This window comes from Hippoglossus stenolepis, chromosome 8 (assembly GCF_022539355.2).
Source record: "Hippoglossus stenolepis isolate QCI-W04-F060 chromosome 8, HSTE1.2, whole genome shotgun sequence".
NCBI classification, from domain to species: Eukaryota; Metazoa; Chordata; class Actinopteri; order Pleuronectiformes; family Pleuronectidae; genus Hippoglossus; species Hippoglossus stenolepis.
Window position 1 is genome coordinate 16,149,923 of NC_061490.1, and position 24,285 is coordinate 16,174,207.

General features: G+C 43.9%; 1 protein-coding gene across 4 annotated transcripts; it reads right to left on the reverse strand.

Moving 5' to 3' along the window:
• Positions 1-500: 500 nt before the first annotated feature.
• shc1 (SHC (Src homology 2 domain containing) transforming protein 1) lies at positions 501-22,968 on the reverse strand. Of its 4 annotated transcripts, XM_035163347.2 has the most exons (14): positions 22,746-22,968; positions 19,235-19,252; positions 10,467-10,631; positions 10,169-10,239; positions 9,558-9,621; positions 8,441-8,560; positions 7,155-7,208; positions 6,728-6,779; positions 5,563-5,689; positions 5,305-5,452; positions 4,997-5,054; positions 4,458-4,574; positions 3,390-3,646; positions 501-3,268 (listed from the first exon to the last, which is right to left on the reverse strand). In XM_035163347.2, exons 3-14 carry the CDS (start codon positions 10,626-10,628, stop codon positions 3,140-3,142), a joined length of 1,359 nt encoding a protein of 452 aa, XP_035019238.1. In that variant the 5' UTR covers positions 10,629-10,631; positions 19,235-19,252; positions 22,746-22,968; the 3' UTR covers positions 501-3,139. The 4 variants fall into 4 exon arrangements, with proteins under 4 accessions (XP_035019238.1, XP_035019236.1, XP_035019239.1 ...); XM_035163345.2 differs by lacking the exon at positions 19,235-19,252 and having other exon boundaries at positions 22,746-22,967; XM_035163348.2 differs by lacking the exons at positions 7,155-7,208; positions 19,235-19,252.
• Between the last annotated feature and the right edge of the window lie 1,317 nt (positions 22,969-24,285).

Consider the following 24,285-nt stretch of genomic DNA (forward strand, 5'->3'; position numbering starts at 1 on the left):
CCCCCCCACTCTTTTGTAAAGTGCCCCCCCACCACCCCACAGACTCTCCGAGCTCTAACAATCCCTGAATCAGCCCCCTTCTGTTACAGCTTCATCTGTCCACAAACAGGAGGGTTCCAGCAGCTCCAGTAACACCCCTGCACTATATCCCACTCTTTTGTTTCAGGACAGAACGTGACAGGGGATCATACTGTCCCTTCTAGCAGTGTGTGCTGTTGAATTTTCCATCCAAGTTTTTTAATTGATAGAAAAATTTAAGGAATCTAAAAATCCTGTTTAACATTGGTTGCAAAGTCCAACTAGATATTTATATCAAATTTGAAGAAATTCCCTTGAGGGGTTCTTGAGATAACGTGTTCACAAGAATGGGACGGATGTATAGACGCACGGACAACCCGAAAAAAGTCGTAGACACAAAGGTATTAAAGGAATCTGAACACTGGCCAACAAGGAAATAAATACCCAGGTCATATAATTATACCAAAAGCCAAACTCGCAAAGAGAGATGAATGATATATGTATTTATATATGCAATCTATATTTTCAGATACAGGTGTAAACAGACATGTTTCCCTAAAAACAAAAACAAAAAGTATTAAAACAGAAATATATATAAAGTCAAAATCAATATCTGTGCACGCAATCTGAAAGTAACCTTTGGCTTTCAAAACAAAGTACAACAACATCAACAACACTATCACCAACAACATTTGACACGATTTTCATGCAACAAAGGCAACTGTGATGAACAATGTTAACACAGGACCTGGTGTCTAATAATGCAGAGGGTCAGGTGGGTCGGTCACACACGCACGCACACACACAAATGCAGACCTTAAAGCTCTGGTTTTCTTCTCCCTGACCTACAAACACCACAACAGGTAGAAGTGTGTGTCTGACTGACTCAGCCGTCACTCTGGTATGCGTGTGCATGGTAAGATTAAACGTGAGACCACTTCTGGGTTTGAGAACTGAAGTTGAAAAGATCCCTTCTCGTATTGCAGGAGTTTGGAAACAATCTCTTTGACGCGTTCAATTGGCTTAGAGAGCTGCCGCGGTGCTGTGGTGTCTGGTGGTACTTATCAAATAGGTCTTCAAATATACAACAATGGAAACAATTACCAAGCTGACCAATTAAAAGCTGATGTTATTTACAGGTGGTCAGGAAGTATCCCCACTATGGTGACATCAAGTATCTGTGACTATACATATATGCTGAATGCATCAGGAGGAGATTGCTATCACTGGATCGGATCGTGTGTGTTTACTGGAGTGTCATTTTTGCGTCTTTGTTTTAACTGAGAGGCTTGTGTGAGATTCTCCTGTAGGCGACTACATTTGAATTAAGTACATAAGGTGACTGCATTGAAGTGACGTGACTGCATCGAAGAAACAAGGCACGATATAAAAAGATATAAAAAAACAACGTCATGAGTTGAGGGAGGAGGAAGAGGAGAGGAGAACGTCTCCCTTTTGGATCCTCCATTTTTTTTTTTTTTTTTTTAAAACAGCACAACTAGGAGCAGCGTTCAGCTCAACATTTCATCGTTAGCAACGCTCCGAAAACATGCATGTCCTTATCTTCTATTACCCCAGAACCACTTCATTTGATACAAGCTTTTACAAAATGATTCCCTCAAGTGATTTAAAAAGTAAAGCAACATCACAATACACAAACATTTTTACCTAACCACTTACTATCACATACTTTGCATCATTTTTTTGCAGAGGGAAATTCTTTGCTTAGACTGCTCAACATTTCTTATTGGCCGCCGCTTAAAGGGTTCACCTTTAACACTCCATTGCTTTCAGTTTACTCTGTGAAGATATAACCCATAGATTGTCAATGCAAACACATACTTAGATGTCAACGAGAAGCAGTGGCTCAGAATGATCTGGTCCATGCTTCTCTACACGCAGTTGTTATTGTGTATGTAGGTGATAGCAAAGCCCTTCTGACGATGTATTCAGGCACGAGCACCTTGATTCTTCTTCCGTCCAACACAGGCCCATTTTATGTGCAATTCCGTCCATTTAATTAGCTCCCAAAGCTGTAATTATTACACAAGACAGATAACAGTTGATAATTCTAATGGCTTTCTCTTCTGCTGTTAGCGACCAAGTTCATGTTCTTTGGCGTGAGGTGGTGCAGACCGTGTTGCGTAAAGGTGTATCTGTGTTTACAGAGGGATTAGGGCAGTACAGCTGTTACGATCCTCTTAAACCCCCATGTCCGATTAGTAATGCGCCCCAAGATAGAACAAAACACACGAAATAAACAGATATATGATGGTCATTGGCATAGCAGTCCCAGTTTTGCATACAGGCCTTCCTCATCAGCTCCACCTCAAAGTTCAAAAGTCTCTAACGGGAGAGTGGTTGTGTGTAGGGTGGCCCTCCTGATTGAATCGGAAGCCGACTGGTTTATGCATATTCATCAGGCAGAGTTACGTCAAAGTCAGGTTTGCAGCCAAAAAGCTCACGTGACACCTGAAGGGAGTGTTTCTGTTCAAGCCTGGTTCAGTGTCAATGACAAAGAACTGTTGCCATCCAGTTTGGGTTTTGCCAAACACGCTCCAGCGACAGTCTGAGGAGGGAGATCATTTCCTCCAGATGAAAAGAACACAAGCTTAGTCCACGTCACATTGTCTCTTCACTCTTCAGTTCCATCATTTCTTTGTACACAATTTCACGTATTAGTAAAGTGTTTTGTTTTTCATAATTGAACGAAAAGAAAAAAAAAATTTGCATTTGTTTTCGGCCCCTTTCTGAAATAAGCATAGGGCTTCTCCCTGGTTCACAGTAGGCTGATGAGAAATTGCAGCAGTGCTTCTCCGTTGTGGAGCGATGCATCTGACGGTCGGTGGGGTCGAGGAGGGACTGCAGATCACAGTTTGGCTTTCAGAGAGGATAGGAACATGTGGCAACAGCAGCAAGTAAGTGACTTTGCAGAGCATAAAGGTGATTTTTTTTAAAACTTTTTTGGTTTTCTTTGCGGTGTGTGTTCTTGTGTATGTTTGAGTGTGTTAAATGCAGTGTCGCTGCATGTGTTATTAACATGTGGATGTTTTCATTGTATGCTGAATTGCAGAAGGAGTGCGTGTATATTTGGTGGTGCATTTCATTGGTCGTTGCAGCATCAGGCCCTGCGCTCGACTGGCTGTTGCAGACACACTTCGCTACCAGCTGATACGATGGGGAGTCTGTTGTCCATGTGGTAGCTGATCAAGTGACTCACACTTTCAAACCGATGATCTTTAGTACGAACCTGAAAGACAAAACAAATTTTGGTTAACTGCATACACACTTATACAACCATGTGTTAGGAAAACTCTACTTTAAATTGTCCCTTGCTTGTTCTCTCTTCTCCTCCCCCCACCCTGACTCACCACTCCTTCTGGGTCGACTAGTAGCAGGTGTTTGGGCTGACCCCCCTGCTGCCCTGTGAGGACGTACTGTCCGGGCGTGGTCCCGGACTCCCGCACGAGAAAGTCGCCATCTCGGGTCAGCAGCCTCTCCGCTTCCCTGCGACTTAAGCTTCCGTGGAACCAGGCCTCACACTGCAACTGCTGCACCAGAGGGGGCGCTGTTGTCACTGAGCTCGGTCCACCGTGCCCGGAAACCCCCAGGGCATCATCAAATGGCTCTTTAGAAACAGACACAGATAAATGTAAAATGTTGTGTTTTTTTTTATGTATCAATCAAATATGTTTTTCTTTTGTACTTTACTATTGTCAGTTTCTATTTACAACAAGTAGAATTTAAGATGAATTTAGAATCCAACCAGTAAAGTTGAAGGAAACAAAGTCCCCATCACCTTTTGTTCCTAAGTCCTTGCCATTAATAATGTCCAGAAAAGCGTTTTTGCAGAACATTATGATGTCAAACTGAAGTTAAACTTTGACCTATGGGATGTTAAAGGGTCATCACTTTATCCCATTAGACATGTGCTTTAAATTGTGCTATAAATAGGGGCATGCATAGGGACAAATGGACATGGCTGTATGCTGGAGCGGAGGCATACAAATTATTGAACTGCGTGGCCTCTGACAGATGTGTGCTATACACCTATAGCAGACTGTGCGTTTAACATGAAAAGCTTTCACCATTCAGCCAATCATGTTACATAAAATGCCCCCTGTAATGGACAAAGGCACTCTAATTCTCTTATCTCTCCTGAAGGCCGCCTTCAGTGTGCAGCTCCACTCGTCATATGGAATGTAAATTACACACGGCTCTGCTCAGCTACTTTGTCAATGATTGACCCTTAAGCTTGCTAAATGGTGAAATTATGACATATTTCAGCTACCAGCAATTTTGATTAATTTAGGTTACAAAACACACATCTCGTCAGTTACAAGAAATATGTGTTGCAGTACCAGAAAGTAAGTTAGTCACCTGGATTCATGTTGATACATCACAGTGAGTAATATAAAAACACAGAGTTAGACACTTACTCATGTCAAAAGCATCTCTGTGAGCGTTTCCATTTGCTGCAACTGGGGGGCGGGGTTTATCCACATTGACGTATGAGGGGTCATCGAACATCTCCCTCCCTCCTTCTTTGGCACCCACTTAAAAAAAAGAGAAAGACATGAGTAACCTTGGCATTTCCCTTGTGTCCATTCAGCTGTTCACATTAAAGACAAGACGAGACGATAACAACAAAGACAAAAGAGCGGAGAAAAAGTGAGTGATTTCTCCGCTTAGAGTAATGGGTTTAAACATAAAAGAGCCAAAAAATGCCCATGGTATTTAATTGAGGCACTGACCTCAAGCACACCTACAGACAAATTCCAATAAAGCTCATTATGATTAAGCAGCATTCTACCCTGAGGAGAATAACTCTTTATCTTAAAAAGAGGTGGGGGGAAATAGGTGTGTCATAGTCTCTCTTCAGTCTGCCGGAAATATACCCTGAGTCATTTCCTTTCAGCTTCACAGTGAATCACAGAGACAAGAGAGAGAGACTCAGACAGGCAGAGACAGATCTCACCTGGTAGAGGCGGCAGAGGCTGCTTGTGAATGTCGTTCTGTCCTGGCTGTCCATAAGGCTGCAGACACAGAGGCACACAAACAAATGAGTCACTGCACAATGTGGACATACTCAAATTGCTGAGAGGGTTTTAGAGGTCAATAATAATGTGTTTATATCAAACAGAACACGGTCGTGCACAGTTGTGATTTATTTTTCTCGGCTCAAAACTGAGCATTCCTTTCTATATACTGTGTGTCATCGCTTAGCTGCAGTGGTGTCAGTGTTTGGATGTACTGAAGCGTGTGTAGAGTGTGTTTTCGTCTCACCAGCGTTGCCCCTGGGCGGGTCCTCATGTCAACCAGTCCACCAGGGGGAGGCTGTTTTCCAGGGAAATTATTATAGTAAGGGACATCAGCAGGCGGAGCGGCGTCATCATCTTCTTCCTCCCACGCAGAGCCGTCGAATGGAGCCATTCTGGGAGAGAAAGGGGTGATACAAAGCCAGATTAAGAAACATGTGACAAAAAAAAAAAAAACACAATCACACACTTTTCGGATCACGTGAGAAAGCATATCGACGTTTACCTGTCGTGAGGTGTGACCAGTTTGGGTGGGTTCTTTAGGTACTGTTTGAAACGCAGTTCGAAGGCCTGCCCGATGGTGCTGATGACTTCCTGGGCTAAACCCTCTGAGCACTCCAGGATGTGACATGCTGAAAGAGAGGACACACAAACGGCTGAGGAAATCAAGGCAGCTGCAGGAATATACAAGGAACAAATGTAAAATTGTATAGGCTGACTTCTTCTAAAGGGAGAGTGCATTTCATTCAGTGTAGTTTCCCCTCAAATTTCCAGATTTACATGAATAACATTAATAATATATAAATTGGTGCTGAATATTGCAGGAACCTTAGTGATACATGAACTACTGTATTCTCAGCTCTGTGAGTGTTGTTCTATTCACCAATATATCTTGAAAAATCAAGCCACATGTTCATATATTTAGCACATAAAAATAAATGAAGCCCAAAACAGTGTTTCTTTTCATGCTGATTTTCCATTCTGGGTCCGTATTGTCTTCAGTTGGCAGCGTGTCAAACTCAAAACTAAATAATGAATAGAGCCATTTGATTTATTTAACAGGATTCATTAAAATTTTGATTGTTTATATTTACAGTACTTGCTGGTGGTGCAAACTCAAATCCTGTTTCTCCATGCAGTGAGAGTGAATGCAGGGATTTGCAACTCGCGCATCAGAGGATTATGGTCAAAACAGTTGCCCTAAAACTTAAAATATATATAAACTTGTGCAGTGCCCATTGTAAGCATGCCTGTTTGGAATGGGCTGTTTGCTTGGCCTGTGGTTGTGACCTGCAGTAATTGAGCCACGGCATTTAAAGACCAGGTGCAGGACTCAGTCCATAGAAACCTGAAGCTGTGCCACCACTGCTGCACAAAAAGTTGTTCACCCATTTATTCAAAGTTTGGTGAAGCTCAACCCGAACTGGAGAATCAGTCGTTGCCTGACATTTATTAATATGGAACATATTGCGTGTCCAAATGGCAGCAAATTCAACACTGTACCTCCTTGGGTCCTAAACAATGCATATGTCAACTGTGAAGCTGATAGGATGAGCGGTTCTCAATATACAAGCCAAGTACAGACAGGCAGACAGAGATTTCCTGAATTGTTAGATTGATATTGGCAGATGCTGCCCGAGGGAACGTGTCATTTTGCCATTTCTGCTCACCTCTCTGGTTGACTGGGTCTTTGGCCACATATGCTACGTACTCAGCCGTATCCTGAGGGAGACAGGGGAAGATGGTTAGGGGAAGAGGGGAAGGGGGGAAAAATCGATCAGAGGAAAAAGTGAGAGCAGATTTCAAATAGAGAGGTTGAGAACAAGAAGACGTAGAAGAAAGAGATCAAGCAGAGCTGCAGCCTTTGAGTCTCATACAAGAAGTTAAGAACAGACACCAAGCTGAAAGAGAGATAACAGGACGTAGTGAGATCAGGCTTGGAAGAGAGGCACTGCAAACCGGAGAGGCAGCAATGGAGTGAGTGGTATTCATAGGAACAGACAATGACAGAGGACAGGAAGGAAGGAAGGAAGGAAGGAAGGAAATGTAGATAGAAAATGTCCAGAGTGAGGTTTGAGCTGACTTTGGGTGACTCACTGGGTCTCCTCCAGAGGCGAAGGAGATGGACTGCATGTGATGATTGGCAATTATCTGTGGAGAAAGAGAGAGAGAAGGAGAGAGAGAGAGGGAGAGCACATGGGTGACATGAATATGTGGAGAGCGAGATGAAGGCGTGTGGATGGGGGAGACAAATATGGATTAATTACTGAGAAAAGTGCTTTTTTCTCCCATTGAGCGCCATCAACTGCAGCCGAGATCAAACTAAGCATGGACAATAGATGGAACACTTTTTTTAACAGTCTGCCAACATGTGCGATCAATAACATCAGCTAATGCTCTCTGCATGACGTGTGGTCTGTATCTGAGGCTGCATTTGTGAATGGGTAAATGTGCACGGCAGGTTTCTGTGTGCTACTTGTTCAAATGTAGGCACTGCTCTACTGTATACAGCAAAGAACTATACATCGTTCAGTAGATATTAACTCATTAGAGGTCTGGGAGGAGGATCTTTCTCTACTTTGTGTTGATGCAGGAACGAAGACGTTGGTTGAGATGGATTTCTGCAGCATAAGAGTAAATGAGGCAAAGTGGAGAAGCTCTACAATGATCTGGGCATCCCCTGGATTTTGCAAAAGGCCATAATACACGGTGTCTGTTTGAATCACAAATATAATACACTGTTAGATTTTGATATAGAAAGATAATTTCTTGATTTTAAAATCAATATTTGAAGTATATTTTATTTTCAGTTTGTTAAGTAACAGGCTGAAAGCAGTGGGGACAAAGACTTCCAAAACATTGTCTCTAAAATCTTAACATCCCCTGTGTAAACTGGAAAATCTAGTAAATCGTCCTGCTCCAGCTTAGCTCTCTGGCAGATGAGTGAGCATACAGCCGTGCACAGCATTATCATATGTGGATATTCTCTGAAATACAATAAAATAACAATACTAACTCTGGACAGATAATTCAGGTTAGGAGATGTAATAAACAATAATAGTTAAGACAATAAAATAAGCTTTAAAACAATCATAAAAATAAATACCATCTTTATTAAAATTGTCGTTAAAGTTGATCTATAAAAATAAGTCTTAAAAAACACAAGAAATCCCTAAAGCTGAGAGATGCTCAGGTTTAATCTACCTCAATAGAATTCAAAGGGTTTTAGTGCACTGGCTACAGCAGAGCTCTAACAATCAGATGCATCTCTGACTCATAGTTAAGTCTCAAGCTGTCAGGGACAAATCTACCGAAAACTTACTGAATTTTTGAGAAAAACACCACAGCAGGTTCATGGAGAGTAAGCTGCTTTTCAGTCTAACCTGTTTGCAGTCGGGGGCCTGCAGATTGAGGCTGCTGGTCGAGATGGTGAGGCTGATTGTCATGCCAGCAAACTGCAGGTTACTCTTTCCCAGGATGGACGTCATACTGCGAGAGGAAGGCTGCGAGGGAGAGGGATGTGGTCAATGGGTAATAAACAAACAACCTGCACAAACAGAAGCCTACAGGGTATTTTTATTGCTGCCTGCCTTTACACGAGAAAACTGTGGGTGTATGTGTGGAAATGCCTGAGCGTGTGGGAGTGGGAGAACAGCTGCAATTGTGAAAGTGATCCTGTCTTGAAGGCCGACTGTGACCAATGGGGAGCAGACAGGAGTCCACATACAGCAGGCTGTGCCAAGAGCATCAGGCAGACCACGCCAACTCTATTGTGCCAGCCTGTTTATCCCCGATCCTCCGCCAGATCCCCCGCCTGTTCTCATGGCTTACATCCACATCTGCTCCAGAATGTTTGGAGTGCAGTGTGAGAACAGCAGCATCAAGACAAGATGCACATGCTCAGCCACATCTACCTCAGTCCAGCCAAATCCGAGGGTAGAGACGGGTTTAATCTATTCTAGTTTGCATTCTATAACTGCTTTTTGACTGCTAGGCAGTGCTGCCAGACGTTCCTTGGTCAAAGCCTGCGATGGCAGCTGGCCACTGGATTTAGCCACCTGTTTTATGGACTGTTTGGGTGGAGTTTTTTTGTACGTTTTACAGGAACACAGCGCGCAGACACACCAAGTCTTTACAGAAGACTGGCGGCTGTGTCTACTAGTCTGAATTGCTTCCTTGGCCTGACACTGGCTCCACAGGAGAAACAATTCTACCTCTCCAGCCTCCCTTGTGAACAGAGGGAGGAAAAAGAGAGACAAGAGAGTGATTGGTAATTACCTGCGAGTAGCCCATTAACCGCAAAAGTGTACAATCAGCCTAAATCAAGATCTGTGTGTGTGTGTGTGTGTGAGAGCGTGTCTGAATAGCCAGCTGACCACAGAGTGGACAATCAAGCTAAATCTAGCTCTTATCCAGAAAACCCTTCCCATGGCCGCCCACTTAAGCTGTATAAATAAATAATGCCCTGTATGGATGTGTGCTAGTGTGCATGGTGTGTACCTTTCTCCTGCGTTGGGCTCCTTTGGCTCCAGGTACCGCCTCACACACCACAGATATTGCCTCCCTGAAACATTAAAACACAGGCGAAAGTTGCAATGGCATGTCATTAACCCCCACACCTCTCCGGATTTACAATTATGTGAATTAAACGATATCTGGCAGCGGGTGAATGAATTTATCATCCCTGGCAGCAATACTCGTCTACACCACGGAGACAAACATCGCTACGGAAACCAGAGGGAAACCACCAGGATTCCAGAACATTCTAATTTAGGGTCTGAGAGAGCTGCACACACACACACACACACACACACACACACACACACACACACACACACACACACACACACACACACACACACACACACACACACACACACACACACACACACACACACACACACACACACACACACACACGATGATGCAGTCAGACAATAATGCAGAGAGAAACAAGCCAGCAAGAGTGTAAGTGGGACAGAAAGCAAGCAAAGTAGATAAAGAAAAATATGAGGGGTGAGTTTGTGTGTCTGTGTGAGATTTGACCCATTTAACCAAAGAGTTGAAATGAGAGAAATGGCGAGCCAGTGATGAGCAGTGTGTCATCTCACCTGGTGACCTGAGTTCTAGTGTTGAAGTCCAGTGCTCGCATTGACTGTAGCACTTCCACGCAACCCATGTACTGTCCAGAAAAGAGCCAAGCAACACGTTAGCATTCCAACATCACAGTCCCATTTTACAGATGAAACAAAACAGAGGAAATAAATAGTGCAATTAGTTTCTAAAAATGTGAAAGGAGTATATATATATATATATATATATATATATATATATATGCAAAGACTGGAAAGAGAGATGTGTAATTAAATATTTCAGTCAGAGGTCAGTGAGTGTGTGCCAGTCACTTACCCGTACAGCGTAAGAAACACCGGCGGTAGTGACCACACTGTCAGAGTGCAGCCAGCCACGGGTGGGCTTGTTGACGAAGGAGCCATGGCGCGTCCACTCATCTCCTCCCAGTTGCCCTCCTTCCACCCGTGCCCTCCTGGACGCCCCTCCCAGCCGGTTCATGTCCTGCAGAGGAGGTCGGGGAGGAGGAGAAGGAGCAATTAGAGGGGGAATAGGGTGAAGAAGCGGAGAGGAGGAGCTAGAGCTTCTCCTGTCATCCCAAGAGGACTCAACAGGCGTGTGGGGCTGCTGCAGCCTGCTCGAGGCCTTGAGTCCTGGGAGAAGAGTGGTGGAGACACCGAGACGCAGGGATCCCATCCTGGGGAAGAAGGAGCAGAGGGTGGTGGGGCTGTTCTCAGCTGGCCGGGGAGAAGAGGGGGGTAAGATGGGGGTGAGAGATGAGGAGGAGAGAGAAGAAGGTAAACCAGGGGATGGAGTGAGTGGGGTAGCAGGACTGGACGGAGGGAACGATGACGGATTGGAGTTTGTTTCATCATTTGAGCTCAGCGATTCACTCCGAAAGTGTGTGTACTTGGTTTTTGGGACAAGCTCCATGATGAATCTGCAGCGTCAGTTTTTATGTCCGCGACAGTCCACACAGGCTCTAGTGATTCCTTCAATGTCTCTTTGTCTCAGGATTCAAAGTTTCTCCCTAAAAGGACACACAGCCATCTGTCTGTCTTGCTCGGCGTAAGAGCTGCATCCATCTGTCTGGTTGTCTGTCCTCCACTCATTACCATGCAGCCAAAACCGAACTGCTACAAAAAGGGCTTTATCCACAATGAGAGAAAAATGAGAAAAGGTGGAGAGGAGAAGTGCGGTGTCCCAGTTAACGCTCGACTGCAGATGAAGAAAGTTTGTTTTTAGTGCACCAGCGCAGATCATGTTGTCATCAGTTCAGTTTAAATCTGCTTCAATGTTCATTGTGTTCCCTGGGACTGACGATGATGTGGTCTTAGCTCTGTGGTCTTAGTGTTTGTCTTGGTGTTTTTGCCACAATGTAAAACAATATCTGGGAGTATCTTGTCCCAACGTGACAGCCTCTCAGTGAGCGCCAGTTATCCAGCTGTCGGCAGCACCATGGAGAATCAGCACAAGTGATTTCTCTCAACACTCCCTGGCATGTGTTACTGCACAGGGGGGAGCGAGCATTTGCACGTTATGTGTTTACATGCATGTGAGGGAGAATAAACCCTCCCTGCCCACAGTGTCTCTTAGATTATCTGTGTGTATATGTGTGTTGGCGTGCACATATGCATGCACGTGTGAAGCAGCTTCCCTTGGCGGCTATAACCTGCTTGACACAGCCCCATAAAAATCCTATTAGCAGCCAACGAGGGGATCGCAAGGGGGCTGTGAGCACCAACACGACAACACACACACACACACACGCACACACACACGCACAGACACACGCACAGACACACAGACACACACACTACTGAGCTCCAATTGGTCAATACTACAGCGAGCACCTGCAGAGCTCAATGAAGCCCAGAACTGTTAAAGACGAGAGAGAAGGCTTACTGATGTATGGCTGGTCTTCAGTAGCAGCACGCCTTTCTTAACACCTACTTTTCAAATGCATGATACCTTAAAATCGTTTATTGAGCTCCCTTTCTTTTACTCCCTCTCTCTCTTCCTCCAAACAGTTTCATGTCCTCTCTGAATGGCCCTCGCTCTATCCCTCCCCGTGTCTCCCTCCTCTTCCTCTCTCTTCTTCCAGATCACTTCTGGCCCGGTCTCCTTCACTCTCTCCACACTCCTTCCTCCCTTGTCTCTGTCTCCTCTCTTCTCCTGGAAGTCGTCTCTCTTCCTCCACACAATGTACTCCGCCAACCTCTGTCTCTCTAACGCCTCTGCCCTCTCCCGCACCACCACTTCCTCTCTCCTCTTCCAGATGATCTCTCGCTCCCCCTTACCCCCTCCCTCGTGGGCTCGCCCGTTCTCCAGGCTGTCTCCTTTAACAGTCCCCCTGTCTAATATATAAATGGTGACCCCTGACGTTCGGCCTCTCACTGTAATATTACGGATGGCTAGAGGCAAGGCATGGTCACCTATTTAGACACGAGTAGAAAACGAAGGAAAATAGTTAGTATTTAAGACTGGCCCAGCAGTGTTGGGGCCGTTCCTGACTGTAGTTTCTGATATGGCTAAAACAAGTGAGGCTGCCTCAGTTCAAGTGAGACGCCCTAAAACCTGGCTACCTCAGTTAAGGATGTTTTTTTTAGTTTTTTCTCCGGAGCACCATTAGAAAGTGGTAGTTTGAGATATTGTCTGCGTCTGGTACAGTGACACACACTGCAGGAGCACGTGGTCATGCAACACTAGAGAATGTAGGTCATTGGCTGATGATGACTACCGGTGGGCTTGTTGTGATGGTAATGAGACCTGATTGGTCTGGTTTGAACTCCCAACCCAGGGTTCCCTGAATGTTGCTGGAGGATCCTCAGAGATGAACGTGAACTAACTCATCCAGCTGGAAATGCTCAAATAAATCTGCACTGTGTTGATATTCTGACCTCTCTAGGCACGACTGCTCTTACCCTGTTACTTTATTTCTGCCTAGTTTAAACAACAAGCCCAGATTATAGTCAGTTACCTGAGAGAAGAGCGCTGACACGGCCCGATATGGTTTAATTAAGAGTGTTTTACTCTAGACTTGTTTCCCTCCTTATCTTAGGCAGGGCTTATCAAGCAGCAGGTTAACTCTCAGTTCTAATACAAACAGTACAGACACCACGTATCAGCTCATATTCTGCATAGTCCAACCCAGAAGGCAAACAGTCCCGCTGACATCAGCAGTCTCTCACAACCCAAAGTCCCACAAACAAAACAGTCTGCAGCAGTTTGACCTCTGCAGGAGGCAAGTCTACACGTACAGTCCTGCAGCAAGTCTACACGTACAGTCCTGCAGCAAGTCTACACCTACAGTCCTGCAGCAAACTGACACCTCAGTGCTGTTGAGGCACTAGTCATATTTACAATCTGTTGACCTTTACTCCCTCAAAGTCTAACAAGGCTCACACGCACCCTGACTATACCCCTTGCACAAGACTGTAAATTTGGCACCAATGTTTTAGTGACACCTTGTGAAAACAGAAATTTTTCCACAGTCTATTTCATAACACGATTGTGTTTGAAGTAAAGTGCACCAGCTTGCAGTGGGCGCTGGATGCATGGAAAAGGAACAGTCGCCTACACTAGTCTAGCACCACAGAGGGATTGTCTAGCAATTCAAGCTAGTCATCCATCTGGTCTTGGCTCAAAAGCACCATGGAGGATCCAGTCATAATTATGCACTGCCAGACAGGCTGGGATGATCTCCAGAAAACTTTAAAGAAGTATGGCTGGAAAAGTCACAAAAGACACCTGTAGTTGGACAATCAAAGAGCATGCAGACCAAATATAACAGTCTGTTAAACACCGCTAAAAAATAGTCCAAAGAGAGAATTAGCACTTAAAAAAGTGTAAAGATCAAACAAAGATAGAGAAAAGGGCAAGTGTGGTCTTAAACAAAGAGATGCTGAAATGCTCTATAAGCAGCGATAACCATTGTCTTACTTGAGGATGTTTTAATAGACAGCACACAGTGTAGGTCAGGTGACTGCAGAGGAGTTGACCCTCTACATGAGGTGACGTCCTGAGTCACCTACACACAGACAGCAATAGGAACAGACTGTCACAGACATAGAACACCTAATAATCAGTGATTAGTGGCCATGAGGCTAAGCAGCTGCACAGAGTGATATGCACAAGTGGAACCAGTAAGATAATCAAATCTATGCAGCCATTCCTGATTCTAGCACATCAGCTTGACTGATGAACACGTTGCCGTAGTCGCGGTAGATAAAGGTGAGATCAGGACAAGCAGCGCTGAGCTGAATCGCACAAGACCAGCACACAGAATGGGGAGGGGGAGACAGGTGACCTGAAACAACCCTGATTCTCGGAGACTGCCGAGCGCCGCATAGACAAAGACTGTCTAGTAAAGAAAGAAAAAATCCTGTCTAAGAAGGAAACTCTACAACTATTAAGGTCTACTGCTTCTTATCTCCTAAAAATACACAATTAACGAATGGAACAGCACCAGTTTTAAAGATAAGACAAGAAAAAATGAACTTTACATGTTTTTCTGTCTGCAGCTGCTGCCCGTTGCTATGGCAACAGACATTAAAAGAGATGCCTGCGGAGGATAGTCCCGACAACGACAGAAATCTTCAGACAAAGAGATAACTACTTTATCGAGTCACACGGCAGCAATTAATAGCTGCATTAAAAGACCATTTTTTTTCATCCAACCGGAGGAAAAACTACAGACTCCTAGAAAGATCAATAGGTTTCAGGAAATGATCAAAGTTTGACCAGCGTCGCGCCAGCAATAAAACCCAATCAATGTTGACATCCCATGTCGGCTGCATGCACTGACTCCAATTAGAGAGTGTAGATCTCTGTGTCGGACAATATTTAAAAAGAACAACTATCACTTTTCTAACTACAGTAGAAACAACAACTACATAAACCACTTACTTTTAAAAGACAACACTTGTGTTTAGAAAAGTTGCATAAAAACAACCTGAATATTCTGTGCAGCAGCTAACAAAGATCGTATAGTACCCTGCAGAGAAGAAGTCACAAAGAGTCTATATTTACACAATGATAAAGTAACTCAAATTGTACAAAGTAAGTCTAATCAATTTATCTAAAAGTTCTTTTTTTCAAGAATGGCAAAACATAAATAGTTCCTTTTTTTTTGGTTTAAAGAGCATGTAGCTGATAATCCATGTTGATTCATCTAAAGCTGGGCTCAATCTTCACATGAGAACCCCATTAATGTTTAAACAGCAGCAGACGCGCATTCGTCCTGTCTTTCTTCTTTCCTGGCTTTCCGTCCGTCCACTCCCTGAAAAACGTGCTTCTCCTCTGATACACTCTTCCGCTCGATTAATTCACAAAGTCACTGCCGGCAGCTCCTCTCCATCTATCCTCTCCTCCGTTTGGCTTCCTCTTCTTCTCTTCTCTTCTCTTCCCTCCACTCTCTCTCTCTCTCTGTCTTTTTCTCTCTCTCTTTTTCTCTCTCTCTCTCTCGCTCTCTCTCAGCAGATGGTGAAATGGCAGTGCTGCCAGGATGGACAATGGCACTCCTTCATTGTGCTCCTCTTCTCCCCCTCACGTCTGTCTCTCATTCCCACTTTCCTTCCACCTCTGTCTGTTAGAGGGACGAGCACGCTGTCTGTCCTCCCCTCCTTCTAGTCTGGGTGGGTGATTCTGCCTCCCATTTTCTCTTTCTCTCTTCCCCCCTGCTCTCTCTCTCTCTCTCTCACACACACACTGTCAGCTGCTGCCTCTGCCCTCCCCACCTCTTTTTCTCCCATCCTACCTCCTTCCTGTTTCCTCCCCTTCCCCCCACCTCCTCTCTTCAGCCTCAGTCATTTAGCAGTGTACATACATGCACAGCAAGATGCTTTGCTCCTGCACATTAATGCACTCACTCCAAGGGGAGATGAAAATGAGGGGGGGAAGAGGGGGAGGGAGGGAGGGTTATGAGATGGATAGATGTGTATGTGTGCATGTGTAGGGAGGAAGGGTTGACCATGTTGGCTATTCAATGCTCCTCCCTTATTCATGTTTGGTAACCTGAGAAAAAGGGTGAAAGGGGGAGAAAGAGAGAGAGGGAGAAATGGAGGATGGAGACAGGGGACAGACAGTGTTCACCCTCCCCCTAGGTGCTGCACAGAGGGTAACATGAGGTCACTCTATATAATCTTTAATGATTTAAGTTTCCAGATTCATATAAAAGGTCACTGTAACCTTTGACAACTGAAACATAATCACTTGTCTTTGAGATCAAGTGACAACTGATCAAACGTTGAAGAAATTCCCTCAAGCATTCTTGAGATATACATACCTACATTAAAGTGGCTAAAAACATGTTTTTTTGAAGGCACCGTGACCTTGACCTTTGAACTTTGAACTTTGACCACTGAAATCGAATTGATTTATCAGTGAGTCCAAGTGAATTGTGTCAGATGTAATGAAATTCCCTAAGGGCAGTCCTAACATGTCACATTCACAGTAACATGAGGTCACTGTGACCTTGACATTTGACCTCCAGGCACCAAAATCGAATCAGTTCATCTTTGAGTCCAAGTGAACGTTTGTACCAAATTTGAAGACATTCCCTCAAGGCATTCTTTAGAAATTGCGTTCAGGGGAATAGGACGGACGGACAGATGGACAACCCGAAAACATAATTCCTCCGACCAGTGCAGAGGCATAAAAAGAATAAAAAAGACTGAAATTCCCATTACAATAAATAGCCCTATGTTAACGCAACACTAAAGGCAGGTTATTAGCAGGCAACCACAAAAACAAATGAGTGATTCTGAAGAGACAGACAGAAAGTGAAGATCCCAGCGATTGGTCAAGACATTGAAGCGTATCTGATGAGAAGGCAGTGCAGCGGAAAGCAGAGGAAACCACCCACAGAGCGCCACAGGAACCCAGCAGAGTGCAGAGCAAGGAGTCCTCAAATGACACCCCGAACATAAGACTCCCTGCAGTACTGTGTCTGACCACCACACCGCCATTGTGTAGTCTAGCAGTGCACTCAGGGATGTGAGGGGGAGAAAAATCAAGAGAACTGCTGAGATGTCATTCAAGGTAAAATGTGCCGCTGTGCACCACACTGAGATGTGACTGGTTTGGTTGTGACTGGTGAAGACGGACCCCTCCACCCACAGCCTGCACCATGAAACCTGTACCCAGTGAAACACATGACACACTGTGGCTCAGAGTTGACAGATATATTTTCTAGATTTATTTGAAAGAAATAATTTTACATATATTATACATATATTATACACGCTCAGCTGCTAGTTTATTAAGTACATCTTACTAAAACTAATGACAACCCTGCAAATAATTCTACCTCCATGAAAGATATTAATCTTTCGTTTGCGAACGTCACAATTCAAAAAGGACAGTCTCCAAAACATACACTGACCATTATAACCATCACAGAGACCGAATTTAAAGCAGAACTGCTTAGTTAGAGAGTATTACTTTTAGCTGGTTGGACCTAATAAACAAATAACTCACTCAATTCATTATAAATTTACATACACAGGACTGCACAGTCACTCACACGATATTACATGTTGTGACTTGAGTTTCCAGTTTCATAGGATTATTGAATATTGAATTATTTATCTGCTGCCGGGGAAAACTTTTAAATTACCCAGGAAACCAAATATGCGGTAAAAATATTTTGTTTTCTCAAATCCCTCATAGGGGTAAGACAATATAATGCATCATACTGTGTTGTTCCTTATTAAACTTTTTGTAAAAATCTATTGAATAATTCTCAAGTTGTCTTGCATGCTGCTTAAAAACTCGTCAAAAGTTTCAAACATTATAATAAAGTTAATAAAGTTTAGATTAATAGAATTATTAAAATGAAAAAAGTAATAGGCCAATTTTGTGAATTATTACATCCCTACTAAGAACTGTCGTTGAAATGATGTTTGAACCTAGATGTGGTTAGATGTTCAAAGAATAGTCAAAATGAAAACAGAAATTATTAGATTATGCAAACATAGCTTTTAGGTTGCATTTAAAGTATTCTTTACACATAGGGTACAAATTTGCACTCAATAGCATTTTACTTTTTTGTGGTTTCGGCACATCATTTGCATCATGTGAGAGGTCTTGCCGTACCTGCTATCACCCCCGTATTAAAGTTGGCGGGTTGTTTTCACAATATCTAATTTAGAGCGTTTTTTCTGCAGTCATGCACCCATGAATGATTATTTTAAGGAGGTTTTATCTGCTGTAATTAACTTGTTAAACCTCATATCTATGTCTAAATAACTATAACAATTGATGATTCATTGTAATGAGAAGAATAAACCCCTTTGCCACTGTGTCACGGTGTATTTTTGGATGAGCTGGTTGTATCATTTGAATGTTTTACCATATATTCCATTGGCCAACACAGGCTGCCTGTGAGTCCGTAACCCTAAAAACACCAAAGTGCACATCAGCACCAATAAAACAAAAACAGGAAGACACACAACAATACTCAAGGAGCAAATCACAGCTTGCTCCTATGCCGCCCTTGCAGCTACTGGACTCCCAGCATGCTTTGCTCCCAGGATCAGCCGTGGAGAGGGTCACGGGACCTCCTTGATATAAATGGCACAGTTGATCAAGCACGCAGTCACACAACATGGACATTAAACAGAGATAGAGTCAAACTGAGCGGGAGAAAGTGACAGAAAGTGGGAGAGAGAAAGAACAAGTGTGATAAGAGAATCCAATAATCCTTTGAGCATGTTGAAACACACTCAGTGGAATGAAAGGAATCAACTGAAAGGGCCGCGTGTGTAGGATGCTTGTGTCTCAGCTTGCCCAGTGCGAGTTAGCAAGCGTGCATCTTGTTTGTGTGTATGCAGCAGATGTATTAACTCTCTGTGGAAGCTCCAGCGAGTCAGTATTTATAAGATGGAACAGTAAGAGGCAGGCTGAGATAAAGCTCTGGATCTAATGCACACGCTGCAGGGCCACATGGGCTGTCTGCTCTTATTCTGTATGTACGTGTGTGTGTGTGTGTGTGTGTGTGTGTGTGTGTGTGAGTGTGAGTGTGTGTGTTGGTGTTTGTAATCTGATTTGACCCCCTTTGCATTCACTAGAACAAAAAATTAGCGTAGATGAGTTAACTGACTGACCTTTTCCTGACTGAACCCCTGCGAGACAGTTCACATTAGAGACGAGGAAGATGATGATGAAGATGATGAGTGCAGAGAAAACAGAGGGACGGAGAGAAAAAGTCAAAAAGAGCTAATCATCTCTGATATGAGGAGACAGGCAAACACACAAGATGGCAATCAAATTTTCAAAGATTAGGGCTGGGAGTGAACATTAGATTAGCCAGGCATTCAGCAGGAGGCCTTTCTGCTGGTTTCATAGCTCACCACGCACACAGCAAACATGTGAGCCGGCTATTTTGGGTTGTGCCAACCCCCCCAAGCAGCCCCTCTAACCACACTCCCACATCTCTATCTCCTTCCATCATTCCCTTCCTGCTGCCACCCACTGCCTCTCTCCACATACAACTTCCCCCTCGGTTTATTTGTCATATGCAGTGTTGCTTCAACTTTTTGAGTAACACGTGTTCTGACTTCCACACTCGACTACCAAAGCTGTTAAGGGTGAAAAGTTGGTGCGCTCTGTCAGGCCTTGAACACATTTACTCTCAGATCCCATACTTCTTGATTTAAGTCCCAACTTTTCCTGTTTGGCTGCTTGTGTGTGGGTTGGCATTTACATTAGGTTTTCATTGATATACGACCTCTTATTGGTTATTTTCGATTCTCTGCAATCAGTATGGGACAATCAAAAGCATAACACTGCGATAACAGCTCAAAGAATGGGAATTTGGCCGGCTCCAGACTTGATTTTAAACTTCAAGTGACCTTGTTTGGCAGACGCAAAAGTTCAATCTCACACCAACACATGGGCCCCAGCTTCAGGAAGGGTGTAAGGAGCCCTGCTTTGCAAAAGAGGTAGCTTCTGTATTATGTAATCAAAGCTTTCGGCATGAAAAGAGATCAACCATGATAAAGACCATGATTGCTGCTTGAAGTACATGACACAGCAGATTCACACGTCAGAGTATCATGTCAAAGCTAACGTAACAAGCAGGGCCAGCTAATACACAACCCAACTAGAGCATTGACAGTTATAACAGTTTTTAACTTTTGTTTTTTGTTAACTACACCCAAGCTACACTCACTTTTCATTGTTGATTTCACACAGGATTTTTAAACACTGTTGCACTTGACCCGAGCAGCACAGGGGGAAACAGATCTGAGACTCGTTCCCATTGTGTCGAGGTACAGACGGACAACCACACGCTATGACCTCAAAAACAAACTCCTACGTTAGTTTCAAGAAAACACGCGAACACCAGACGCAAACACACAGAAAAACAAAGACCCACAAAAGGCAGACACGCAGGCAGACAGACATAGTATCAAACACACCAGACAAAAAAGACACAGACCAACATATTCTTACGTGCACAGACACCCACACAAAACTGCATTGTGTCCTGAGCAGCAGCCTCAACGTGTTTACAGCAGCTCAGACGCCACTGGGTTCTATCAATACTAAAGTTTCAAGCATCACAAGACTAATTCAAGGCTAATATTGGCACTAGCATTCCCCAGTTACAAAAAAAAAATTTGAAAAGCTTATTTCTAGTGTGGCTGCGTGTTCGTCTGTGGGCGAGTACACACCTGTCAAAGTGAGGCTGTAACAATCAAGTGTCACACTCCGCTGTCACTCAGGAGGACTAACGCTTTCATCTGGGACTGATATGGTTTGAGCAGAACTGGACAGATCCAATTTTAATCAAGTGGATTTTGGGTCGTGCCAGTGCAGTGATAGAGTGACAGAGATGCTGCTCTTTTGACTGGCAGGTTGTGTCACAAGCTGTCCCTCAGGTTGTGTTGTTTTTCGTCCTCGTGCATGTGTGTGTAGGTGCCCCCGTGTCCGGTTCCTCTGGCTCCTGATGTGTCCGAATCGACCATTTTTTCGGATCGGTTGTTGATCGGAGCTCGTCTTCCCAACCTCCATTTTCATTAGGGGAGATGACTTCCACCAGTCACGTCAGGGGCTGCCGCTCTGGACGGTGTGGCTGACCCTGATAAGAGGAACTGAGCCCACTGCTTTCAGTCACCTCAATCATCCCACATGCCCTTGAGTCTGTTTCCATAATAGTCTGCTTGTCCTTCGCTCACGGTGAACTTTAACTCTTGTCACAGTGACCCCGTTTCAACACATCCAAGGTGTGTTTAGCTGGTCGGTCTCCATGGATACGGAGAAAACAGTTGGACTGAAGGTTTACGGTGGGATTGTGAACAGATTTATGGTTTCCTTGTGTGCGTAAGTGTGTGTGTGTGTGCAACGATGTACTCTGCAGCTTATCTCAGAGATAATTTACTTTAACCTGCAGAGACTCAGCTTGACCCTGACACTACCAGGATCCATTTTCTTTATGGAATTGAGTTAGGGCTAAAATTTATTATAATTTCCTTGCCAAACATTTTCTCAATTGTATCTACACAATGTTTCTAATCGGTAACAAATTGAAATGCTTTCTTTGTATGACCAAAATGCACACATATTCCGCTAAAGTAGAAAAATCGTCACAATGGTGGAAGAAGCAAGTTAAGTACGTGGCCCTGAAGTGCAAATCACAACGGCAAATCACCAAAGACAACAGCAAATCAGAAAAGAAAACAGCGACTTACGACGCATAATTGGAAAATAATAATAAAACACAATTGCAAAAATAAAAACCACAACAAAAAATAAGAAAGTGTAACAACAAATCACAAATTTTAACGGCAAACGAGAAAATACGACAACAAATAAGAAAACGTAACAACTCACAACACAAAAGGGGCGGGAAAGAAAAGGCAATTACAAAAACACAACAAAAAATAAGAAAACACAGGAGCAAATAAGAAAATACTAGGACAGTGTTACAATCCTGTGAATAGCAGGTACCTACCTTCTCTCTTAGAACTTAATGTTACTGTTGTGTTTTGTAATTTGCGGGTTTTTTAAAATCATTGTTATTTGCCATTTGCACTTCGCCCTGAAGTGCAAATGGATAGCTAAGGGATTATGAATTATAACTGCCGATCCTTGATCAATAGACTCATCATTTCAGCTCTGAGTCCTGATTGGAGGACATCACTGTGTCCTACAGACAAACCCAAAGACATTTTACTCTCTGTTAATTCACAGAGGGAGACACTAGCTCGGGGCCACTCAGGTGACTCTTCATCATATCTTATAACTAACTTTCAGCACATTAACACACTGTGACCCTGCAGTGTGGTTCAACAGGCAGCTGGGGGCTCAGTGTGTGCGAGCACAGGGACGGACACACAACATGAGTGAGATGTGTTCACAGGCCGGTGTGATCATGAGCAACATTTTTTACCCAGGCTTTTCACTCCACTGTCCCGACAAGCCTGTAACTCAAACCGCACACGGCCAGAGGAACAATGGTTCCATGAAGGCACCACGACAAGAAAAGTCAAACTGTTTCCTCTAAACTAGTATTTATTTATTTATTAAGCACAATAACTGCGGTTAACAGACGCACACCACGTACTAAACCATGCCCCGACAAAGTGTGGTCAACTTTAACGCGCAACTTACCAGCTCTCTTCCTCCCTTCGCCTCGATGTGTCCCTCCTCCTCCTCCTCGGCAGACACACTTCAGCTGAGTTTCATCCAGCAGCAGATCACAGGCTCGAAGCTTCTTATTCCGCACAAACACTTCAGATTAACTTTCATACGGGTTGACTCTGAAACTTCTTCTGTGCTCTCCCCTTCCTTCCTTCCTCCTCCTCCTCCTCCCTCCACGACAGAAGCCACTTCCGCGAACAAATGGCAACGTCATCTGGCCCCGTGTGTGTGTGTGTGTGTGTGTGTGTGTGTGTGTGTGTGTGTGTGTGTGTGTGTGCGCGTGTGTGTGTGTGTGTGTGTGTTTTGCACCTGGCCTATTCAATGCAGATTGCGCAAAAGTAAAATGTCCCACGTCGCGAGCCACAAACAGAACCTGGTTAATTTTGGACCCTCAATAAAATAAAGTGAAGTTTCATATTCGTATTGTTGTCACTAAACTGCATTGTCCATTAAAAATAAACTAAAACATCTGTATTATCCCCACCTTATTATTAACTTTATGAGGATTAAGATTTTTTTTTTTTAACTCTTCTGGACTGAGGCTTCAGATGTGGATCCTGGAATCTGTTGGAGCCACTCTCCCAGTTTGGGGGGGGGGGGTCACAGCCCCCAGTGCTCCTTTTACCACAGGGATCACATTGGTCTTGATGTTTGAACATTTCTTCCAGCTGTTCATTCAACCCTTGGTACTTCTCAATCTTTTTGTGTTCCTTCTTTCTGATGTTGCTGTCATCCGGTATTGCCACATCTACAATTACTGCTTTCTTCTGCTGTTTGTCAATCACCACTACGTCCGGTTGGTTAGCAAGTGGTTGTCTGTCATTCTGGAATCTGAAGTCCCACAGGACCTTAGCCCTGGTGTTCTCATCCAGCTTCGGTGGTGTGTCCCGTCGGGATTTGGGCACTTCTAATCCATACTGGGTGCAGATATTCCTGTACACTTTTCCAGCTACTTGGTTGTGCCTTTTCATATATTTATATATTTCATATATTGCATCCTACACTCTGATATTATATGCTGAACTGTCTCAGGGGCGTCTTTGCACAGTCGGCACCTTGGGTCTTGTCTTATGTGGTAAACCCTGCAGCCTATATGGCTCTTGTTTGTAGGGCCTGTTCCTGTGCAGCCATGATTAACACCTCTGTGCTGTCTCTCAGTCCAGCGTTCTCCAGCCGTTGGCAGATATATATATATAAGTTGAATTTTTATTTTATTGATTTTATATTTTTTATTCTCTTGTCTACCTCATTCTGACCTTCTTGCCGCTGTTACAACTGAGTTTAAGTTTAGGATAAGTCCTGTCTTTCACTCATTATCTACTCACCTCTATGCTGATAGAGGGGTGGGTGAAGTGTTTCAGTCTACAAAACACTTTTGGAGTTTCAGAGGTAAACAGTGTTGCAGCCAAAGCCACAACAACACGTTGCAACAGCCTACCAGATAATTTAAGGGGGTTTTCACAAAATCGTCATCACTGTTGACTAATGCAATCTGTTCTCTGAGGCCCCC

Coding starts and splice junctions, on each gene's coding strand:
- shc1 (XM_035163344.2), bottom strand. CDS start 11,060: ATGGAGCTTGTCCCAAAAACCAAGTACACACACTTTCGGAGTGAATCG. Junction 8,561..9,557: donor GAGCCCAACGCAGGAGAAAG/GTACACACCATG, acceptor TCTCCCTCGCAG/CCTTCCTCTCGCAGTATGAC. Junction 4,575..4,996: donor GCCTCTGCCGCCTCTACCAG/GTGAGATCTGTC, acceptor CTTTTTTTTAAG/TGGGTGCCAAAGAAGGAGGG.